This window comes from Carcharhinus amblyrhynchos, chromosome 28, assembly GCF_965287045.1.
Source record: "Carcharhinus amblyrhynchos chromosome 28, sCarAmb.v2.hapA, whole genome shotgun sequence".
In the NCBI taxonomy this organism is placed as follows: Eukaryota; Metazoa; Chordata; class Chondrichthyes; order Carcharhiniformes; family Carcharhinidae; genus Carcharhinus; species Carcharhinus amblyrhynchos.
The window spans coordinates 13,992,002-14,012,022 of NC_137351.1; the positions used below are offsets into that span (position 1 = coordinate 13,992,002).

General features: G+C 41.6%; 1 protein-coding gene across 1 annotated transcript in view; it reads left to right on the forward strand.

Moving 5' to 3' along the window:
* The window catches only part of spg11 (SPG11 vesicle trafficking associated, spatacsin), a 157,058-nt gene that overhangs the window by 47,321 nt on the left and 89,716 nt on the right, over window positions 1-20,021 (forward strand). Inside the window, exons 14-16 of the mRNA XM_080214326.1 lie at window positions 4,268-4,455; window positions 4,939-5,137; window positions 9,432-9,635. Coding sequence (XP_080070452.1) covers window positions 4,268-4,455; window positions 4,939-5,137; window positions 9,432-9,635 — 591 coding nt within the window. The remainder of the gene's footprint in view (window positions 1-4,267; window positions 4,456-4,938; window positions 5,138-9,431; window positions 9,636-20,021) is intronic.

The window sequence follows — 20,021 nt, forward strand, 5'->3', positions numbered from 1 at the left end:
CTTTCCTACTTCATGTAATTTTCTATCAGGAAAAAGTAGAACCCTGAGCATTGCTATGGATTTCTGATGCTGAGCAAAATAGTGAAATGAAGGATCTATTTTTCTCCTTTATTTTATGTTTGGAAATGAACTTCTTTGAAAAACTGGTGCTCCACAAAATCCAAGTTGCCCTGAGATACTTTTTGATTTTCTATGTAGATTTGTATCTTGTAAATTGCATGTAGTTAATGAAAAGAATTTGAATAATCCTAAAGAGCTCATTGTGTGGGAGTGCTGATACGAACCTTCTTTTCATCATTATATATTTATTTAATTACTGAAATAATAAGTGATGGCTATCATTTGAAAATTAGCTACTGCATTGATTTTACAAAAAGGAACCGATATGCAAGAGCAGAAGTAGACTGTTCCAAGTAGAAAAGCTCCTCAAGATGCTGTGAATCATATTGTTCTTCACAACTGCCACATGCAGGTGATTGTTTTGTGAGATCAGGTGTTTTTACATGTAGTACACAGAAGTGGCTTGGAGTAGAAAGAAGAAAATTACAGCACAGGAACAGGCCCTTTGGCCCACTAAACCTGCACCAACCATGTTGCCTGACTTAACTAAAATTCCCTACTCTTCCGGGGACATATTTCTCTATTCCCACCCTATTCATGTATTTGTCCAGACGTCCCTTAAAAGTCACTACCGTATCCGCTTCCACTATCTTACCCGGCAATGAGTTCCAGGCACCCACAACTCTGTTAAAAAAAAAATCTGCCTCGTACATTGCCTTTAAACTTTGCCCCTTGCACCTTCAACCTGTGCCCCCTAGTAATTGATTCTTCCACCCTGGGAAAAAGCTTCTGACTATCCACTCTGTCCGTGCTTCTTGTAATCTTGTAGACTTCTATCAGGTCACCTCTCAACCTCCATCGTTCCAGTGAGAACAAACCAAGTTTCTCTAACCTCTCCTCAAAGCCCTCCGTACCAGGCAACTTCCTGGTAAATCTTTTCTGTACCCTTTCCAAAGCCACCACGTCCTTCTGGTAATGTAGCGACCAGAACTGAACACTCTATTTCAAGTGCGGCCTAACTAAGGTTTTGACTTGCCAATTTTTAAACTCAATGTCCCAGCTGATGAAGTCAAGCATGCCTTATGCATTCTTGACCATCTTCTCCACCTGCATTGCCCTGTGTACTCTTCACCCAGATCCCTTTGCCTATCAGTACTGTTAAGGGTCCTGCCATTTACTGCATATTTCCTATCTGTGTTAGACCTTCCAAAATGTATTACCTTTCGTTCGGATTAAACTCCATCTGCCATCTCTGCGCCCAGGTCTCCAATCGATCTATATCCTGCTGTATCCTCTGGTCCTCATCACTATCTGCAAATTCACTAACCTTTGTGTCATCTGCAAACTTACTAATCAATCCAGTTACATTTTCCTCCAAACAGCAAATGTCCCAGTACTGATCTCTGAGGAACGCCACTTGTAACAGCCCGCCATTTTATCTCAGTTCGCTTCCCTATATTTGTCCCCTCTTTCCCCATTCCTTGTTCTCCTATCTCCTAGCCCTGCATAACAGTTGTTACTATCTCCGTATCAGAAACAGAAGTTCTCTTGGTACGTGGTGCCAAAAGCTCATTAATCTTGATAATTCTTTTGGAAAATTGGTATGAATTTCAGTGAAAAGATGCATCTTTCATCTACCTTTTTTAATTAAATTTGTTAAAATGTAGTTCCCTGTTATCTGATTAAAGTTTTTAGATACTATAAGTGAGTGGTTAAATTGTGCAATCTTTGACATCAGGATCATTCCCAGAAAACAGTAAATTACCTGTGATAATTCGGTGTCAACATCTCTTGTTAATATATTTAAAAACCTTGCATCTGTAGGTGCTTCTTGTCAACTTCTCTTACGTGATTCTCTGACTGCATTGCTAATGACAACTGGCTGTGGTCTAATTATACCCTCCCGGTGCCACTGATGAACAAGTGTGTTTACGTTTTGATCAGTTTACATGGGCTGTTAGCGTTGCAAATAAGAATTTATAAGGGCAGATGAATAATTTCATACATAGGAACTGAATTATGGTCACATCTGGACAAGTTATTTCCCTCACCTCCCTGATTCAGCTGAAGATTGCCTTTAGCCATGATTCCTTGTGCAATATCACAGAAATCAGCATTTAGCTCTGTGAAGAGTTAGTCTATTAACAGAAACTAAACAGCACCATAATTACAGATTTGTTGTTTTCACCTGCAAGTTCATGACTACTGTAGATCTGTCCGACCTTGCGAAGTACGCTTGGCTCCAGGCTGTTTGAAAAAGTTTAGGGGACAGTGAGCATTGTCAAAAAGCTTTTAGATTGATTATGAAAAAGGGCAAAAGAACAACAGAGTAAAAATAATGAACTGAGGAGAAAGCCAACTTCAGTGGAGTAAAATGGATCTGGATCAGATAAACTGGAGTCAAGGGTTGGCAGGAAAAAAAGATAGCTAAACAATGGAGCATCTTTAAAGAAGCAAGTGTTTAGGTATGATTAAGGTATATTCCCTGGACAAGGAAAGGTAGAGCACTTAAATCCAGAACCCCCTGGATGTCGAAAGGGAGTAATTAAGAGGAAAAAGAAAACATTATGCTCATGACAGATGTCAAATAGAAAATACAACTGAGATCTGAGGTGAATTTAGAAGGATCAAAAGGTTGGGGCAAAAACAAATAAGCAACTTGGAGGAAATGATAAAAGAAACAAGCAGCTAACATAAAAGAGAATTTCAAAGTCTTTTGGCATATAAATAGTGGTAAAAGGAGGAGTAGGGGTGATTAGGGCCCAAAATGGGGATTTATACATGGAACAGAGGGCATGAATGAGGTATTGAATTAATACTTTGCATCTGTCTTTACCAAGGAAGAAAATGCTACCCAGGCTATTTTGAAAGGGGAGGTAATTCAGACAGCAGAAAGATTTGAAATTGAGAAGGAGGTGGTAGTGGATGGGCTATATCTGTACTTAAAGTTGATAAGGCATCATGACTGGAAGAGATGCATCCAAGGATACGGAGGGAAGTGAGAGCGGAGACTGGAGAATTGCAAATGTTAAACTCTTGATCAAAAGATGTAAATATAAGGCTAGCAATTACTGGCCAGTCAGCTAAACTTCTGGAAACAATAATTTGGGACAAAATTAATGGTAACATGGACAATTGCAGGTTAATTATGGAAAGCCAGCATCTATTTCTTGAAGGAAAATTGTGTTTACCTGACTTGGAGTTTTTTGAAAGTTGAGAGGGAAAGTTGATGGGTAATGCCATTTGAGGTGGTGTACATGGACTTCCAAATATAGTGCCACACAATGGACTTGTGAAGGTCTCCCTGAGAGGGGTGGGGGTGGTCTGCAGGGCTGAGGGAGTTGGGGAGCATCGCCACTGCTGGGGAAGGTGGGCTTTGTATTGAGGCGCTCTGGGGCAGGGAGGTGGGGGGGGTGGTGGTGGTGGTGGTCAGGGCTGGCCCGGGAACTGTTGCTGGGACATGATCGGACTGTGCGGGTTTTGGAGGGGCAGCACTACAAAGGTCCCAGGGAGACTGACAGATTGGGACAGTGCGCGTGCATAGAGTTCCAGTCAAACTCCGCCACAGATAGGCCCCTGTCCCTCTTGGTTTTTAATGTTATTCACGACTGGGACCTCTGCAATGCACAGAGTACGGAGATTCAGGTGAGAAGCTGAACTGAGAAAATAGTCAGGATTTGGAACAGTTTTCCAGCCAATTCAGCGCTTTTGGGAGAATCACAGCTACTATTCCCGGTGATTTTGCACTCTCCAATTCCTTTTCTCCCCCTAGTCTCTCTCAGCTTGAAAGTCAGATAAATATTGATGAAGTTTTTCTGAAATATTCTTTTGTATGGTTTAGCAAATATTTCTTTGTAGTCAGCTTCTCCTCTGTGACTGGATATGTCCACATCTGTGTTACTTGTATATTTGTTTCAATTCATTCACAGGATGTGAGCATCGCTGGCTAGATTTAAAAGTCACAGTACTTTGTGCTCTTACAACATTGTTGGGACAGGAAGGGATCTGAACAATGAATTATCCTGGCCTTTAAGATGATTTAACTTTGTGCTCAGTGTTTTGGCTTATTGAGTTTGTAGCTTTCTTGCCAGCTGCTGACCAGCCAAATACTTTAGCAATAGTATAGCAATTATATTTGCAGCGAAGTATTCATGATTAATAATGAGCTGCATGTCATGAAAAATATTAACTTTGTGGGCTATTTCAGCTTATTTCAGGTTGAAAATACTGATGCCAGATTTGCTGCTATCCTGGAGCAAATTGTTGGCCGTGAAGCTGGGATTGCCCAATGTTCGGAAAGAGATCCAAATTCCTGTGTGATTACATTGGATTGGGCCAAATGGTGGGATAATGTCTCAAAGGAACGAATTAAGTTATCTCGAAAATTGGATACAGGTAAGTTTACATTCAGGGTGGACATTGTTGCAGTGATAGCATTTTGAGTGTTTATGTAGTTCAGAAAGAAAGGTTTTTGGCACAGTTATATAATGTGGATTTACTATTTATGTGGAAAACTTTGACAAGTCCAAAGTTTGCTCTTCATCATTTGACCCCATGTTCCCTCCTTCTGTTTTATCGTGTTTCAAATTTCTATCTTGATAGAATCCCCTATTAAGTAACAAGAACTTAAATTACTATAATTTTTCCAAAAAACTTCAATTTTCTGACACTGTATCATAAGACTGATGTCTTATGTCACTTTTCTTTCTCCAGCTTCAGTGTTGCCTTGTTAGCTGAAGCTGTAATTTTTCATAAGATTGTTTAGAAGTTGTGAAGTAATTACCTTGTTCCAGGAACTATTATCTTCCTATGTTTCTTTTAAAATGATCTTGTGTCACCTTGTTAACTTTTGATGTTGTTCCATAAATCTCTCCACAGCAATTCAGTCTTGCAGTCCCGAGGTATTGTGGACTTACCTCACTTCCAGGCATTGTTGGACCAAAATCAGTGACTGGATTGAAATCTTCCAGAGCAGTGGAAGCTCTGCAAATTGGCCATCCCTGACACCTGATACTGTGAATCAGAATACACATTGCAGTAGCTTCCTGAGAAATAAGATCCTAAATAAATTGGCAAGGTATATATCTCTGTTTTCATGAATACTTGTGACAACTTTAGCAACTGAAGACTTGGAGGATGACATTATTTATACTGTCATGCCAGTACTCAAACAAGAAAATTGATGATAGTGATTGAATGAATTGCAGACTATGACATTGGCCACACAGAGAGTGGGCCTTTCTTTACAGTAATTGTGTTTATGCTCTTTTCATTACCTTCAAAATGGGTTTCTGATTTCAGCACAGAGAGGATAATTGGAAAATGAATCATCAGTCATGGTTGTTGCAATCTGTTCAAATTAGGTTGCTCAGTTGACCCCCAATAGTTCATGGGCCATGGTTTTGTTTAATGTTAATGTTTAAAAAAAAATGCAACTCTTAAATTTCAAGCATTGAGTTGCCAAACAGTGTGGTCATAGAGGTTTAAGCATGGAAGCAGGCCCTTTGGCCAATTTGTCCATACCACCCAATTTTTACCATTAAACTAATGCCAATAGCTCACATCCCTCTATACCCATTGTACCCATGTAATTATCTAAATGCCTTTTAAAAGACAACGCTGTACCCCCATCTCCTACTGTCTTGGCATCTCATTCCAGACACTTACTACTCTGTGAAAAAATTGCCCCTGTGGACCCTTGTATTGCTTCCGTCTGACTGTAAATTTATGTTCTCTAGTTTTAGACTCCCCTACCTTTGGGAAGAGATGTTGACTATCTATCTTATCTATGCCCCTCATTATTTTATGTTCTGTAAGACTATTCTGTAAGATTGTATTCTATAAGATTACCCCTCAGCCTGCTACACTCCAGGGGAAAAAGGTCCAAGTCTACCCATCCACACTTTATAACTCAAATCATCAAGTCCCAGTAGCATCCTAGTAAATCTTTTCTGCACTCATTCTAGTTTAGTAATATCCTTTCTGTAATAGGGTGACCAGAACTGTACACAGTATTCCAAGCGTGGCCTTAACAATGTCTTGTACAACTTCAACAAGACATCCCAATTCCTGTATTCAATGTTTTGAGCAATGAAACCAAGCATGCCAAATGCCTTCTTCACCACTCTGTCCACCTGTGACTACAGTTTCAAAGAGCTATGAACCTGTATTCCTAGATCTCCTTGTTCTACTATTCTCCCCGATGCCCTATCCTTAACTGAGTAGGCCCTGTCCCGATTCGCTCTACCAAAATGCTTTACCTCGCATTTGTCTAAATTAAACTCATCTGCCATTCATGGCCCATTGGCCCAGTTGAACAACATCCCATTGCAATCCTAGATAACCACCTTCAATCTTGGTGTCATCTGGAAACTTCCCAACCGTGCTCCATAAATTCTCATCCAAATCATTAATATAAGTAACAATGGACCCAGCACTGATCCCCGAGGCACACCAATGGTCATGATGTGGAGATGCTGGCTTGGACTGGGCTAAACAGTAAGAAGTCTCTCAACACCAGGTTAAAATCCAGCAGGTTTATTTGGTAGCAAAAGCCACTAGCTTTCGGAGCGCTTGCTGCTTGTTCATCAGGTGAGTGGGATTTTGGTTCACAAATAGGGCATATAAAGGCACAAACTCAATTTACAAAATAATGGTTGGAATGCAAGTCATTACAGGTAATCAAGTCTTAAGGGTACAGACAATGTGAGTAGAGAGAGGGTTAAGCACAGGTTAAAGAGTTGTATATTGTCTCCAGCTGGGACAGTTCGTGAGATTTTGCAAACCCAGGCAAGTCGTGGGGGTTACAGATAGTGTGATATGAACCCAAGATCCCAGTTGAGGCCGTCCTCCTGCGTGCGGAACTTGGCTATCAGTCTCTGCTCAGTGACTCTGTGCTGTTGTGTGTTATGAAGGCTGCCTTGGAGAACGCTTACCCGAAGATGAGAGTTCGAAGTGTTCCCCAACAGGAAGAGAACACTCTTGCCTGGTGATGGTCGAGTGGTGATCATTCATCCATTTTCATAGTGTCTGCATGGTCTCTCCAATGTACCATGCCTTGGGACATCCTTTTCTGCAGCATATCAGGTATTGAGGATGGCCTCAACCGGGATCTTGGGTTCATGTCACACTATAATATGGACTATGAAGAGAGGCTGAATAGACTGGGTCTGTACTTGTTGGAGTTTAGAAGGCTGAGGGGTGATCTTATAGAGACGTATAAGATAATGAAGGGGATGGATAGGGTAGAAGTAGAGAGATTCTTCCCGCTCAGAGGACAGCAGGACTAGAGGGCACAGCCTCAAGATAAGGGGGGAGCAGTTTAGAACGGAGTTGAGGAGGAACTTCTTCACTCGGTGGTGAATCTCTGAAATTCTCTGCCCGTTGAAGTGGTGGAGGCTACCTCGCTAAATATATTTAAGACACGGGTAGATAGGTTTTTGGTAGGCGAGGGAATTAAGGGCTATGGGGAGAAAGCGGGAAAGTGGAACTGAGCCACTTCAGATCAGCCATGATCTTATTGAATGGCGAGACAGGCTCGAAGGGCTAGATGGCCTACTCCTGCTCTTATTTCTTATGTTCTTATGACCCCCCACGACTTGAGCTTGCAAAATCTCACTAACTGTCCTGGCTGGAGACGATACACATCTCCTTTTAACCTGTGCTTAACCCTCTCTCCACTCATGTTGTCTTACCTTTTAAGACTTGATTACGCGTAAAGACTTGCATTCCAAGCAAACTGAGTTTGTGTCTTTACATGTCCTGTTTGTGAACTGAAATCCCATTCACCTGATGAAGGAGCAGCGAGCGCTCTGAAAGCTAGTGGCTTTTGCTACCAAATAAATCTTTTGGACTTTAACCTGGTGTTGTGAGATTTCTTACAGTGCACACCACTGGTCACAAGCCTCCAGTTTGAAAAACAGCCCTCTACAACCACCCTCTGCCGTTAAACCAACTTTGTATCCAATTGACTACCTCACACTGGATCCTGTAAAATTTGACCACATGCAGCAACCTACCATGCAATACCTTGTCAAAGGCCTTTGTAGATAATGTTGACTGCACTGCTCTCATCTACCTTCTTGGTTACTGCTTGAAAAAACACAATGAAAATCGTGAGACATGATTTTCTACTCTCAAAGCCATGCTGACTGTCCCTAATCAGTCCTTGCCCATAGACCCTGTCTGTTGGAATACCTTCTAACAACTTGCCCACTACAGATGTTAAGCTCATCGGCCTGTAGTTCCCAGGCTTTTCCTTGCAGCCCTTCTTAAACAATGGCACAACATTTGCTACCGTCCAATCTTCAGTCACCTCACTTGTGGCTGTCTATGATTCAAATATCTCTGCTAAGGGACCCACAATTTCCTCCCTAGCCTCCCTAAATCCCTGGGATACATTTCATCAGGTCCCAGGGATTTATCTACTTCAGTGCGGTTTAAGACTTCCAGCACCTTCTCTGTAATATGTATACTCCTCAAGACATCACTGTCTTATTTCCCCAAGTTCCCTAACATCCATGCCTTTTTCAACAGTAAATACTGATGAGAAATATTCATTTAGGACCTTTGCCATCTCTTGTGGATCCACACATAGATGACCTTGTTGATCCTTAAGAGGCCCTACTCTCCTCCTTTTTCCCCCCCCCCCAGTTACTCTTTTGCCCATTATGTATTTGTGGAAGCTCTTTGGGTTCTCTTTTGCTTTACCTGCCAAAGCAATCCCATGTCCCCTTTTTGCCCTTCTGGTTTCTCTCTTAACTACTTTGACAACGTCTATACTTTTCAAGGGATCCACTTGATCTTAGTTGCCTATGTCATATGCCTCCTTCTCTTTGACCAGGGCCTCAATATCCTGAGTCATCTAGTGTTCCCTACTGCTAAAAGTCTTGCTCTTCACTCTAGAAGGAACGTGCTTAAACTCAACCCTGGTTAACACACTTTTGAAAGCCTCCACTTAATTATTTGCCTGTCAACACTCTTTCCCCCAATCAAATTTTAAAAGTTCTAGTCTAATACTATCAAAATTGGCCTTGGCCCAATTTAGAATTTTAGCTTTTGGGCCAGACCTATCATTCTGCACAGCTATCTTAACACCTAATGGAATTATGGTCGCTGGTCCCAAAAGGATCCCTCACTAACACTTGCCTTTCCTTATTTCCCAAGAGAAGGTCAAGTTTTACCCCCTTCAGTCAGGTCATCCACATACTGAATGAGAAACTCCTCCTGAATACACTGAACAAACTTCTCGCTATTCAAGTCCTGAGTCACTATTTTCTTTTGTTGCTGTGGACTAGACATAGAATTTGGTTAGTTATGGATTCATTATAACTCTTGGCAACTAGGTTTTATATTTACCTTTGTCTTAACAGAAAAGGAGTATTTATCCCGTCAGAGCTAGCAGACTTCAGACAGCTCCTGCTAAGACTAAGCTGCACAGGGGGAGTGATGCAAGACCCTCACCCAGTTCCAGTGTACAAGTCCATTGATGGGCTTGATTTCCACAGCTGTTTCATCCAGTTCTGCCTTGAGCAAGAGTTGCGCTCTCTATTGTATGCTTACCTGGATTTTTATGGGTAAGTGCAATTTTGTAGAGATTGGGTTTGGTGTGATATTGAATTTTGATTCTTTTTCATGAAGATTAAAATCTGAAGTTAATCGCACAGTTAAATGTTGGATCGATTGTTGAGCAACTCTATTCCGTGCCTCGGATCTTGTCAAACATCGAGTCACAGTGAAGTGCAACCAATGCTGTTTAGGAACATTTAAAGAATCTAAGGAATTTGGTAAGAATGAAATAAAATCAGAAAATGATAGAAACACACTTAGCATTACAAAGAGAGGAATGGAGTTAAAGTTTCAGGCCAATGATCTTCTGTCGTCTGTTTTGTTGACCGATCATTAACCTAAAACATTGACCCTGTTTTTCTCTCCATAGGTTGCGCACAAATAGGCCAATGGTTGGCAAGTTCAATTTCTGCCTTTGCTCAGTCTGTTGATGTCTGCCTTGGCAGTATATTAGGAACCTTCTGGGTTTTAAAAGGGTAAAATTGGCCTTCGTTTCCTGATTACTGGTCAGTGGTAATGAAGAATTTTTCTGTTTATTTTCACTGTGACTTGGTGGGTAGTGCACTTGCCTCTTGTCAGAACTTTAAAATCTCACTCAGGACACTTGGGTACAAATTCAGGTCGATGCTTCACTGCAGTGCTGTCACGGGTGCTGTATTTTAGATGTGACATTAAGCTGAGGCCGCATGATCTCAAAAGGTGCCATTGCATTATCGCAATGAAGAATATGAAAGTTTTTCTGGATATTCTACCTGATATTTATCCCTCAACTAACAATGATTACATTGCTGTTTACGGGATCTTGCAGTGCACAAATTAGCTGCTGTGTTTGCTACATTGAATAGTGACGACCCAACAATGGTTGCAAAATACTTTAGAAAATCCTGAGGTCATGAAAGGTATTATATAAATGCAGATTTTCTTTCTTTGCTGCAATCATTCTGAAAGTAAGCATGCCGGATTGTGGCTACTAGGGGATTTTCACAGTAACTTCAATGCAGCGTTAGCGTAAGCCTACTTATGACTAATAAATATGCTTACCTTGAAAGGAAATCACAATGCGACTTGAAATGATTCACAGATTATTATGGTGTATAATTGTATCTAGGCATTGGGTGAGAATAGGGTCAAGTTCAGCTGTGATGCTCTCTATGGTTGAATAGCCTGTTGTTGGCGATATCTGGGCTTAGTGACGAGAAGTGACTGCTTGAGTGAGATAACAAACAGAACTGGGATCAAACTTCAAGATTAAATACCTTCAGAAAAGGAAAGTAATAAAATTGGTCAGTCAGTAACTTGATATTGTTTAATAATGCAACTTTCTCTTGAGAATGTTTCTCAAAACCGTGAATTTGCCTGTTGTCAAGATTAGCAGTTCCAGAAGAGAATGACAGAGCCTTTAAAGTACAGGAGGAGGCCATGTACGCACTGGGAGAACATTTTACCTCGTCCCACTCCCCTGCTTTATCCTCATAAACTTGGCACGTTCTTTCCAGATAGCAATCCAGTTCCCTTCTGAATATCTCGATCGAACCTGTCTCCATCCCCTCTCTGGAATTTCATTCCAGACTCCAAATGTCCCCTGGGTAATAAAAAGTCTTTTCCTCTATCATTTTTACTCCTTTTGCCAAATATTTTGAAATTGCCCTCCAGTTCTTGATTCTCTCTTGAATGGAAGCAGTCTCTCTCTGTTTATCTTGTCCAGACCTCTCAGGACCTTGAATACCTGTATCAAGTCTATCATGAACGAGGTAAGTAACTGATCTAAGAGAATGGTTTCCAAGCAGATGAAGCATTTGCAGGGGATGATCTTTTAGTAATATGCTTTGAATGATGAGTATTTTATTCTCTATGAACTGGGTAACATTAAAAACCTTTTCCAAATCTGTTATTAATTATCTTGATGCCTATTTATACAATGGTGGGGTATGGAAGCCATCTGGATTTATGTTCTGTATTGACCTGTTTCATTTAAGCATTGGTCATCCATTATAAAAGGAATGTTCTCTAGTCCGTGTTTTAATCAGGCAGAAGGGAGTGTGATTTACAGAAGTGGAAGAACAGTGACCATCAATTCAAACGGTGCATTTTAGAAACCTGACTTTACATGCAGTTCATCCTTCAGACATGCCTACCTTCTGTGAAATGTAATCAAAAACATCCTTTTTCCATATACCTCATTCTCCTGAGTCTGTGATTGATTCTCAATGATGTGGAGATGCTGGCGTTGGACTGGGGTAAACACAGTAAGAAGTCTCACAACACCAGATTAAAGTCCAACAAGTTTATTTGGTAGCAAAAGCCACTAGCTTTCGGAGTGCTGCTCCTTCGTCAGGTGAGTGGGAGTCTGTTCACAAACAGGGCAAATAAAGACACAAACTCAATTTACAGAATAATGATTGGAATGCGAGTCTTTACAGCTAATCAAGTCTTAAAAGCGCAGACAGTGAGAGTGGAGAGAGCGTTAAGCACAGGTTAAAGTTGTGCATTGTTTCCAGACAGGACAGTTAGTAAGATTTTGCATGTCCAGGAAGTCATGGGGGTTACAGATAGTGTCATTGATGAAGATGAACATCTCGCCAAGGCCATCCCCATACCCCCACTTCTTCCCTTCAAACAACCGCACAACTTCAAACAGACCATTGTCCGCAGCAAACTACCCAGCCTTCAGGAGAACAGTGACCACGACACCACAAAGGATGTCCTGAGGCATGGTACACTGGGGAGACCATGCAGACGCTACGACAACAGATGAATTAACACTGCTTGACAGTCACTAGGCAAGACTGTTCTCCTCCAGTTGGGGGACACTTTCAGCGATCACGGGCATTCAGCCTCTGATCTTTGGGTAAGCGTTCTCCAAGGCGGCCTTCACAACACACGACAGCACAGAGTAGCTGAGCAGAGACTGATAGCCAAGTTCCACACACATGAGGACGGCCTCAACTGGGATCTTGAGTTCATGTCACACTATTTGTAACCCCCACGACTTGCCTGGACTTGCAAAATCTCACTAACTGTCCTGTCTGGAGACAATACACATCTCTTTAACCTGTGCTTAGCGCTCTCTCCATTCACATTGTCTGTATCTTTAAGACTTGATTAGCTGTAAAGATATGCATTCCAATCATTATTGTGTAAATTGAGTTTGTGTCTTTATATGCCCTGTTTGTGAACAGAACTCCCAGGCACCTGACGAAGGAGCAGTGCTCCAAAAGCTAGTGGCTTTTGCTACCAAATAAACCTGTTGGACTTTAACCTGGTGCTGTGAGACTTCTTACTATTGATTCTCTATCCCAGAGTATGCCAGTGGTGCTTGCTCTTAATCTAATGGCAGCTCCACTATAAATTCTTGAGACTCTTCATGATTGCAGCAGCCTCCAGGGTCAGTTTTGTGTGGTACCCATTCAGATCTGCTCCTTCCAGAGCCCCAGTGCCTCTTGCAGGCCATCCTTAAGAATGGAATAAGTGGAAGAAAAGGTGAGGTTTACGTATTTGGAAGTTGGGGAACGCCAAGTTCAGGATTTAAACTGCAGACTTTTGGAAGGAAAGCAGACTGTTTTGTACGTGGGTGTTGCACAGCCAGCTACAATGCATAATTAAATTCACTAAGATTAGTGATTTTGAAGAGCTGGTGGACATCAGACAGAAAACTCTTTATGCCCCATGGTGGCAATCTAATTGTTTGCAAATTTGCTGAAGTCCAATTCTTTATAAACCTGATAGAAATCCTAATATTTGCTGAGCTGATCCAGTCTGCAAGCACCTGCACACTCTCAAGGGCTGGTTTGTTTTTCAGGTTTTAGTGCAGATCCACAGCAACCAGACAATCCCTAACCCACCTTAGTTTCTTTGGGAATGTAACAAATTGCTTCAGTCAAGCTCCTTTCTGCAGGTGCAGCATCACTGTTAGCAGATTAACTGCCTCATTTGCCTGTGTTACAACCATGATGACACATCAGAATATTTCACTGGCTCTGCACTGCTTTTGTTAAACCTGGAGGATATGAAAATTGCTTGAGAATGCAAAGCTTTCTCTTAATGCCGATTCTGTGAGATCTGTATCTACGAGCTGGCTACCAGTGTTTGCAATGAAAACTCCAACTTCTTATCTCTAAGTTTAAAAAAAATTGTATCTATGGCTGGAACTGGGAGTCAGCTTTGCCATTTGTAGATGCTGACATCTGGCTAATAAAGTGCTGGTCTATCACGGTCTAAATTAAAACAGCATCTGTTTAAAGCAGCTTCCTTGCTGCACAGACTCCTTTCTAGATGGAGCAAAAAGTGGAATAATGATTCACTCTTGTTGACCTTTTTGTCTTAAATAACCCATTTGAGTTGCATGTTCCTTAAATCCCCAAGCCTGCTTTGAATTGATTTAAAATGAATCTTTTGAGTATCAGAAACTACGAGAGTCCTGTTATTACAGTTGATGGGTGCTTCTGTGGGGCTTTTCACTGGGTAGATTGGTGAGACGTAAACATTATCATGAACAGGATTGGGGCAGTCTGTATGCTTGAATTGAATTCCTAACAGAACTATTCCCTTGTGGTGGTTGATGCATTTGTAGCCTCCAGCCATTACACCCCCAAGCCATTCTATCTCAGGATGAGGGTTGGAGAACAATTTGAAGAATGGTGCCACACAGATGTGGACATCCAGCCTGCGTCATAGGCTTGTGAAGAATGAAGGGGAAGGGTGAGCCTAGAGTAACTGGGTCAAATTTGCTGTTTTTAAAAATGCACACTTTGGTTTCCACATTGACTCATCGTGTGTTTTCAGAAGTGGTTTTGGTGGCATTTTCTTCATATTACCATAGTTCTCTTCTGCATTACGCAACAACTTAAAATTTAAGATGCAATTGAGATTTCACTATCACAAAGCACTTATTTTCTGACCAGTGTCGTTCTGCTTTTGGAAGCTTTGGATAATTGCCTCATAGTAAATAATAAGGGCGTGGCATGCCCTGCCTGCAGCAGTTGTGGACTCGCCAACTTTAAGGGCATTCAAATGGTCAGTGAATAGGCGTATGGATAACAGTGGAATAGTTTAGGTTAGAGGGTCGTTAGATTGGTTCCACTGGTCGGCGCAACATCGAGGGCTGAAGGGCCTGTATTGCGCTGTAATGTTCTATGTTCATCATCAGCACTGCATTGTGCGCAGTTTGGTAAAATGACCAATGATGGATTTCACTTATTTTGAACAAAATAAACACACAACCGTCATTTTGGAATAAATGTATGATGGTTAGTTAAGGCATATGATTGCTGTGTTAAGTTCCTCTTTCTCGTCTTCTGTTGACCAAATGGTATTGTTATGAAACACTCTTGGATAGCAACAGCGTATGAGGATCTCCTCGACACTCATTGCAAACCAGTTTCTTTCAGTAAAATTTTGTTAAATATTAACATTTATTATCTGCAAATGTAGAACCCAGACAGTCCAAAAGAAGCACCTTTATAGAGCTTTGGTATCTTGATAGGTGAATTAATTGGATAATACCGAGAATTTAATTTGCCATTTCTGATTTACTTTCCTCAACCCCAACCTGTCCCATGGGCCACCATAGTGGCTGTGGTGCTGCTGAATCAGAAACCCTGAAGTCAGGAGTTTGAATCCCACCATGGCAAATTGCAAAGTTAATTCAATAAATCTGGTGACTTGATCAATGTAAAAACTGGATTTTTAACATCTTTCAAGTTGTTTAAAATTTATTTATGAACTCCTGACAAATAGGCTTACATTAACACTGCAGTGAAGTTACTGTGAAAATCCCCTAGTCACCATACTGTTTGGGTACACTGAGGGAGAATTTAGCATGGCCAATGCATCTAACCAGCTTGTCTTTCCAGAAGGTCAATTCTAGATGTTTGCAATTTTTGGACAGGAAAAGACTAGAGTTTTATCTGCAGGAATCTGTTTACATGCATCTGTCATTGTAAATCAACCAGTTTGTTTTTACAAAAAAAAGTGCTGCCTGAACCATACGCCAATCCAACGTCTCACCATGTGGTTGACGTTTTAATGCCCTCTTAAATGATCCAGTAAGACTGTCAGGGCAGCTAAGGATGAGATAAAATGTGGCTTTTCTCATTTTGTCCACATCCCAAGAATAAAACGTGAGCAGCTCCTGGCAAAAAATGAAGGCAGATTGGTGACACTATTAGCCTGGTTAGTAGCTGAGTAAGAGTAGCCTGTGTTACATTTACCTTGTGCTTTCCGCTTTGGCTCTGTTAAATGTCTTGATGGAACCAGAGACTTCTTAAGAATGCAGAGCCTCTTGCTGTTTACCAGTGGAGCAAAGCAATAGTGCCAATACTTCAAACTCCAGTACTAATTCTCTTCATTACCATTATAGATAATGATATTGAAAAGCTGGCTAGTTTGAAAGATTTCCCTTTTAATGATCTGAATCAGCAATCTATTTTGTGACAGTTTGGCAAACATCCAATTTGAGCACAGTTCCCAAAGCCTTTCAAACAGATAAATGAGAGAGATTTTTCTCACCGGAAGCTTGTTTTTCATTAATGGACAATGAGCAAATGTCCCTTTCACATAACTGAAAGTAGAAGATTGCCCTTTCTTCAACACATGATTCCATAAATCTGAGGCCAATTTTCAAAGTGGAATTGATAACCTGCCACCTGGATAGTTCCGGTTCCTGATCCTATGCAGCAACTGTGTTGCTTGTGTGATGCTATGTTGAAATGTTAGTATCCTAATTGTGCCAGACTCTGTCTGTAGAGCGTGAGCTGCAAAGGCAGATGGCAATCATAACAGGGCCTGCCGTTGCCTTGCCAGAGAGAGCACACTGCACCTTGGAGGCCGGCAACATAAAGGCTCATGAGAGTAACTGCTCATTGAGATGTGTGGTAATTATCTGGTACAAGATTCTTTCATATCCTCCCATTAGTCCCCACTGCATTACAAAAGCATTTATACTTCTCCCTGCTTGAACAGGATAGCTGTACACCAGGCTGTTTGGATTTGCCAAATTGGCATTTAATTCCTGCCCGTTAACTAGCTTCTCAAGGAGCTAAATGGGTCACTAATTGGTGGTGAGCAGATTCCCTGTTTTCCCCTGCCTCTTTTCAAAATCAGAATGCATTTTAGAAACAGCAGGATCCTGGAATGGTTTCTAATACCTGCCTCGACCATTCCCAATCCTGCCAGAAATTAAAAATCTGACAGATGGAAAAAAAGTTAATGTTCCGAGGTTGTGTAACTTCTTGGAGCTGAAGAGAGGTGGAAATGTGATTGATTTTGTACTGTTTTGAGAGAGGGGTGAAACAGCTGAAGTATAAAACCCAGCACATTTCTACCCCTTGTCAGCTCTAAGTCACATAGACTTGAAACATTAGCTCTATTTCTCTCCCCACAGATGCTTCCAAACCTGCTGAGTTTTTCAGCATTTTTCTGTTTTTGTTTATTCGTGGACATGGGTGGTGCTGGCTGGCCAGCATTTATTGCCCATCCCTAGGTAGCGGTGAGCTAACTTTTTGAATCGTTGCAGTCCATGTGCTGTGAGTTGACCGTTAGGGAGGGAATTCCAGGACTTTGACCCAGCGACTGTAAAAGAACAACGATATGTTTCCAAGTCAAGATGTTGAGTGGCTTGGAGGGGAACTTGCTGGTGGTGGTGTTTCCATGTATCTGCTGCCCTTGTCCTTCTAGATGGAAGTGGTCATTGGGTTTGGAAGGTGCAATCAAAGGATCTTTGGTGAATTGCTGCAGTGCATCTTGTAGATAGTACATACTGCTGATACTGAGTGTCAGTCATGGGCGGAGTGGATGTTTGTAGATGTGCCAATCAAGCAGGCTGCTTTGTTCTGGATGGTATCAAGCTTCTTGAGTGTTGTTGGCGCTGCACCCATCCAGGCAACTGGGGAGTATTTCATCACGCTCCTGACTTGTGCCTTATAGATGGTGGATAGGCTATGGGGAGTCAGGAGGTGAGTATTCCTAGCCTCTGGCCTGCTCTTGTAGCCACTGTTTATGTGGTGAATCCAGTTGAGTTTTTGGTCAACAGTAACCCCAAGTAGGTTGACAGTGGGGGATTCAGTGCTGGTAACACCACTGAATGTCAAGAGGCAGTGGTTAGAGTGTCCCTTATTGGTGATGGTCATTGCCTGGCATTTGTGTGGCACGATTGTTACTTGCCACTTGTCACCCCAAGCCTGGATATTGTCCAGATCTTGTTGCGTTTGAACATGGGCTGCTTCGGTATCTGAGGAGTCGTGAATGGTGCTGAATATTGTGCAATCGTCAGTGAATGTTCCCACTTGTGACCTTGATGATCATTGAAGCAGCTGAAGATGGTTGGGCCTAGGACACTATCCTGAGGGACTTCTGCAGAGATGTCCTGGAGCTAAGATGACTGATACCCCACAACCATCTTCCGATGTACCAGGTATAACTTCAACCAGTGGAGAGTTTGCTCCCTGGTATCCATTGATTCCAGTTTTGCTAGGGCTCCTTGATGCCCCACTCGGTCGAATGCGGCCTTGATGTCAAAGGCTATCACTCTCTCCTCATTTTTAAATTTTGTATTTCCAACATTTGCAGTATTTTACTTTTATTGAAAATATTGCTTCTGGTTTTCAAGATCAGAATTTGTTAAATTTAATTGCTTCAATGAAGGAATGAAGTCCGTCTTATAGTTTGGTGAGGATAGGGGAGCTCTGGTGTTTTGGTGATCAACTGTAAAATATTGAGTTATTTTCATAGCTGGTACATTTTTAAAGTTTTGAATATTTGAAGGACGCAGATGTTTTCTTTTCAATTATTAATTGACAAAGACAAGTTAATGAAAAAAAAATTACTGGACTATGTAAGTTGTGCAACTGTGCAACAATGACGATGTTGCTATGTAGACCAACCACACAGTGTTCCCTTTTAAGATACCATGCAATGTAACCAAGCAAAGTAGTTAAAAAGGTACTAGACACACTGAAAGAGATTCAGAGGGGAACTTGGCTATGGATAAAGAGCAAGAAGGAAAGTGAGATTAATTTGATAGTTGATCTAAGAGCCACTGTGTGCAATATGCTTCCGTGATGTCTCATTTTATGATTCAAATCTTCCCGGTCAAAATAAAATTTAAAGTGAAATTCCTGCTCCTGTGGAAATAATTCTGGAGTATTAAGTGAGAAGCACAATAGGTTTATCAGTATTTGGAATGTGAAAAGATGGGTTAAAATTTTGGATGTAAACTCCTTGTAAGAGTCTGACACAGCAATAATTGTGACCAAGTATCTACTGTGTGAACCTCTCTTCCCTCTTTCAGACATTGATCCAGCTGCTGTGACTTTTTTTTTAAAGCATTCAGCTTTAACTTTTCAATTGTGTCTGTTTGAGACTTTTTAGAAAATATTCCTTATGAAATGCACCTCTCCACCCCAATAGCACTTCCACGGTGCTGGTGAACAATTACTCTGAGGAAGGGTTACCCTGACTCTCAACGTTGGCTTTATCCTCTCTCCACAGAGGCTGTCAGACCTGCTGAGATTTTCCAGCATTTCTCTGTTTTTGTTTCCGATTCCTCCGTATTTTGATTTGCTTTAGATATTTATTATAATATACCTCCTCCATGTGGCTGGCTTGTGTAATGCATTTTAAATTGCCTCGTGTGGTTAGATAAAAGATGCATCAATTTACACTTTCCTTTTCTTTCCTACCCCCTTCCCCCACTGTTTTGAAACGGAGTCTAGAGTTGTGTGACTGAGAAGTTATTTATTCCTCTTTAACCTTTGATTCACAGAGAATCTGCTCTCTTGTTGGCTTGCCTGGATGGCAGATTGTGCTCACTTCAGCACGTATACTAAAACTGGAAAGATATAGAGAAGGTTAGCATGGATTCCGGGGAAGTGCCGGAGGATTGGAAAACGGCTAATGTTACGCCGTTGTTTAAGAAGGGTGCCAGGCAAAAGGCGGGGAATTACAGGCCGGTTAGTTTAACGTCTGTGGTAGGTAAAATGTTAGAATCCGTCATTAAGGAGGAAATTGCGAGGCATCTTGAAGGGAATTGCTTGATAGGGCAGACGCAACACGGTTTCATTAAAGGGAAGTCGTGTCTGACAAATTTACTGGAGTTCTATGAGGATGTGTCTAGGGCGGTGGATAGAGGAGAGCCGGTGGATGTGGTCTTTCTGGATTTTCAGAAGGCGTTTGATAAGGTACCTCACAAGAGGTTACTGCAGAAGGTCAGAGGACATGGAGTTGGGGGTAGGGTGTTAGCGTGGATAGAGGATTGGTTGTCAAATAGGAGGCAGAGAGTGGGGGTCAATGGGTGCTATTCGGATTGGCGGTTGGTGACTAGTGGGGTGCCCCAGGGGTCGGTGCTGGGGCCTCAGCTATTTACCATTTATATAGATGATCTGGAGGAGGGAACCGAG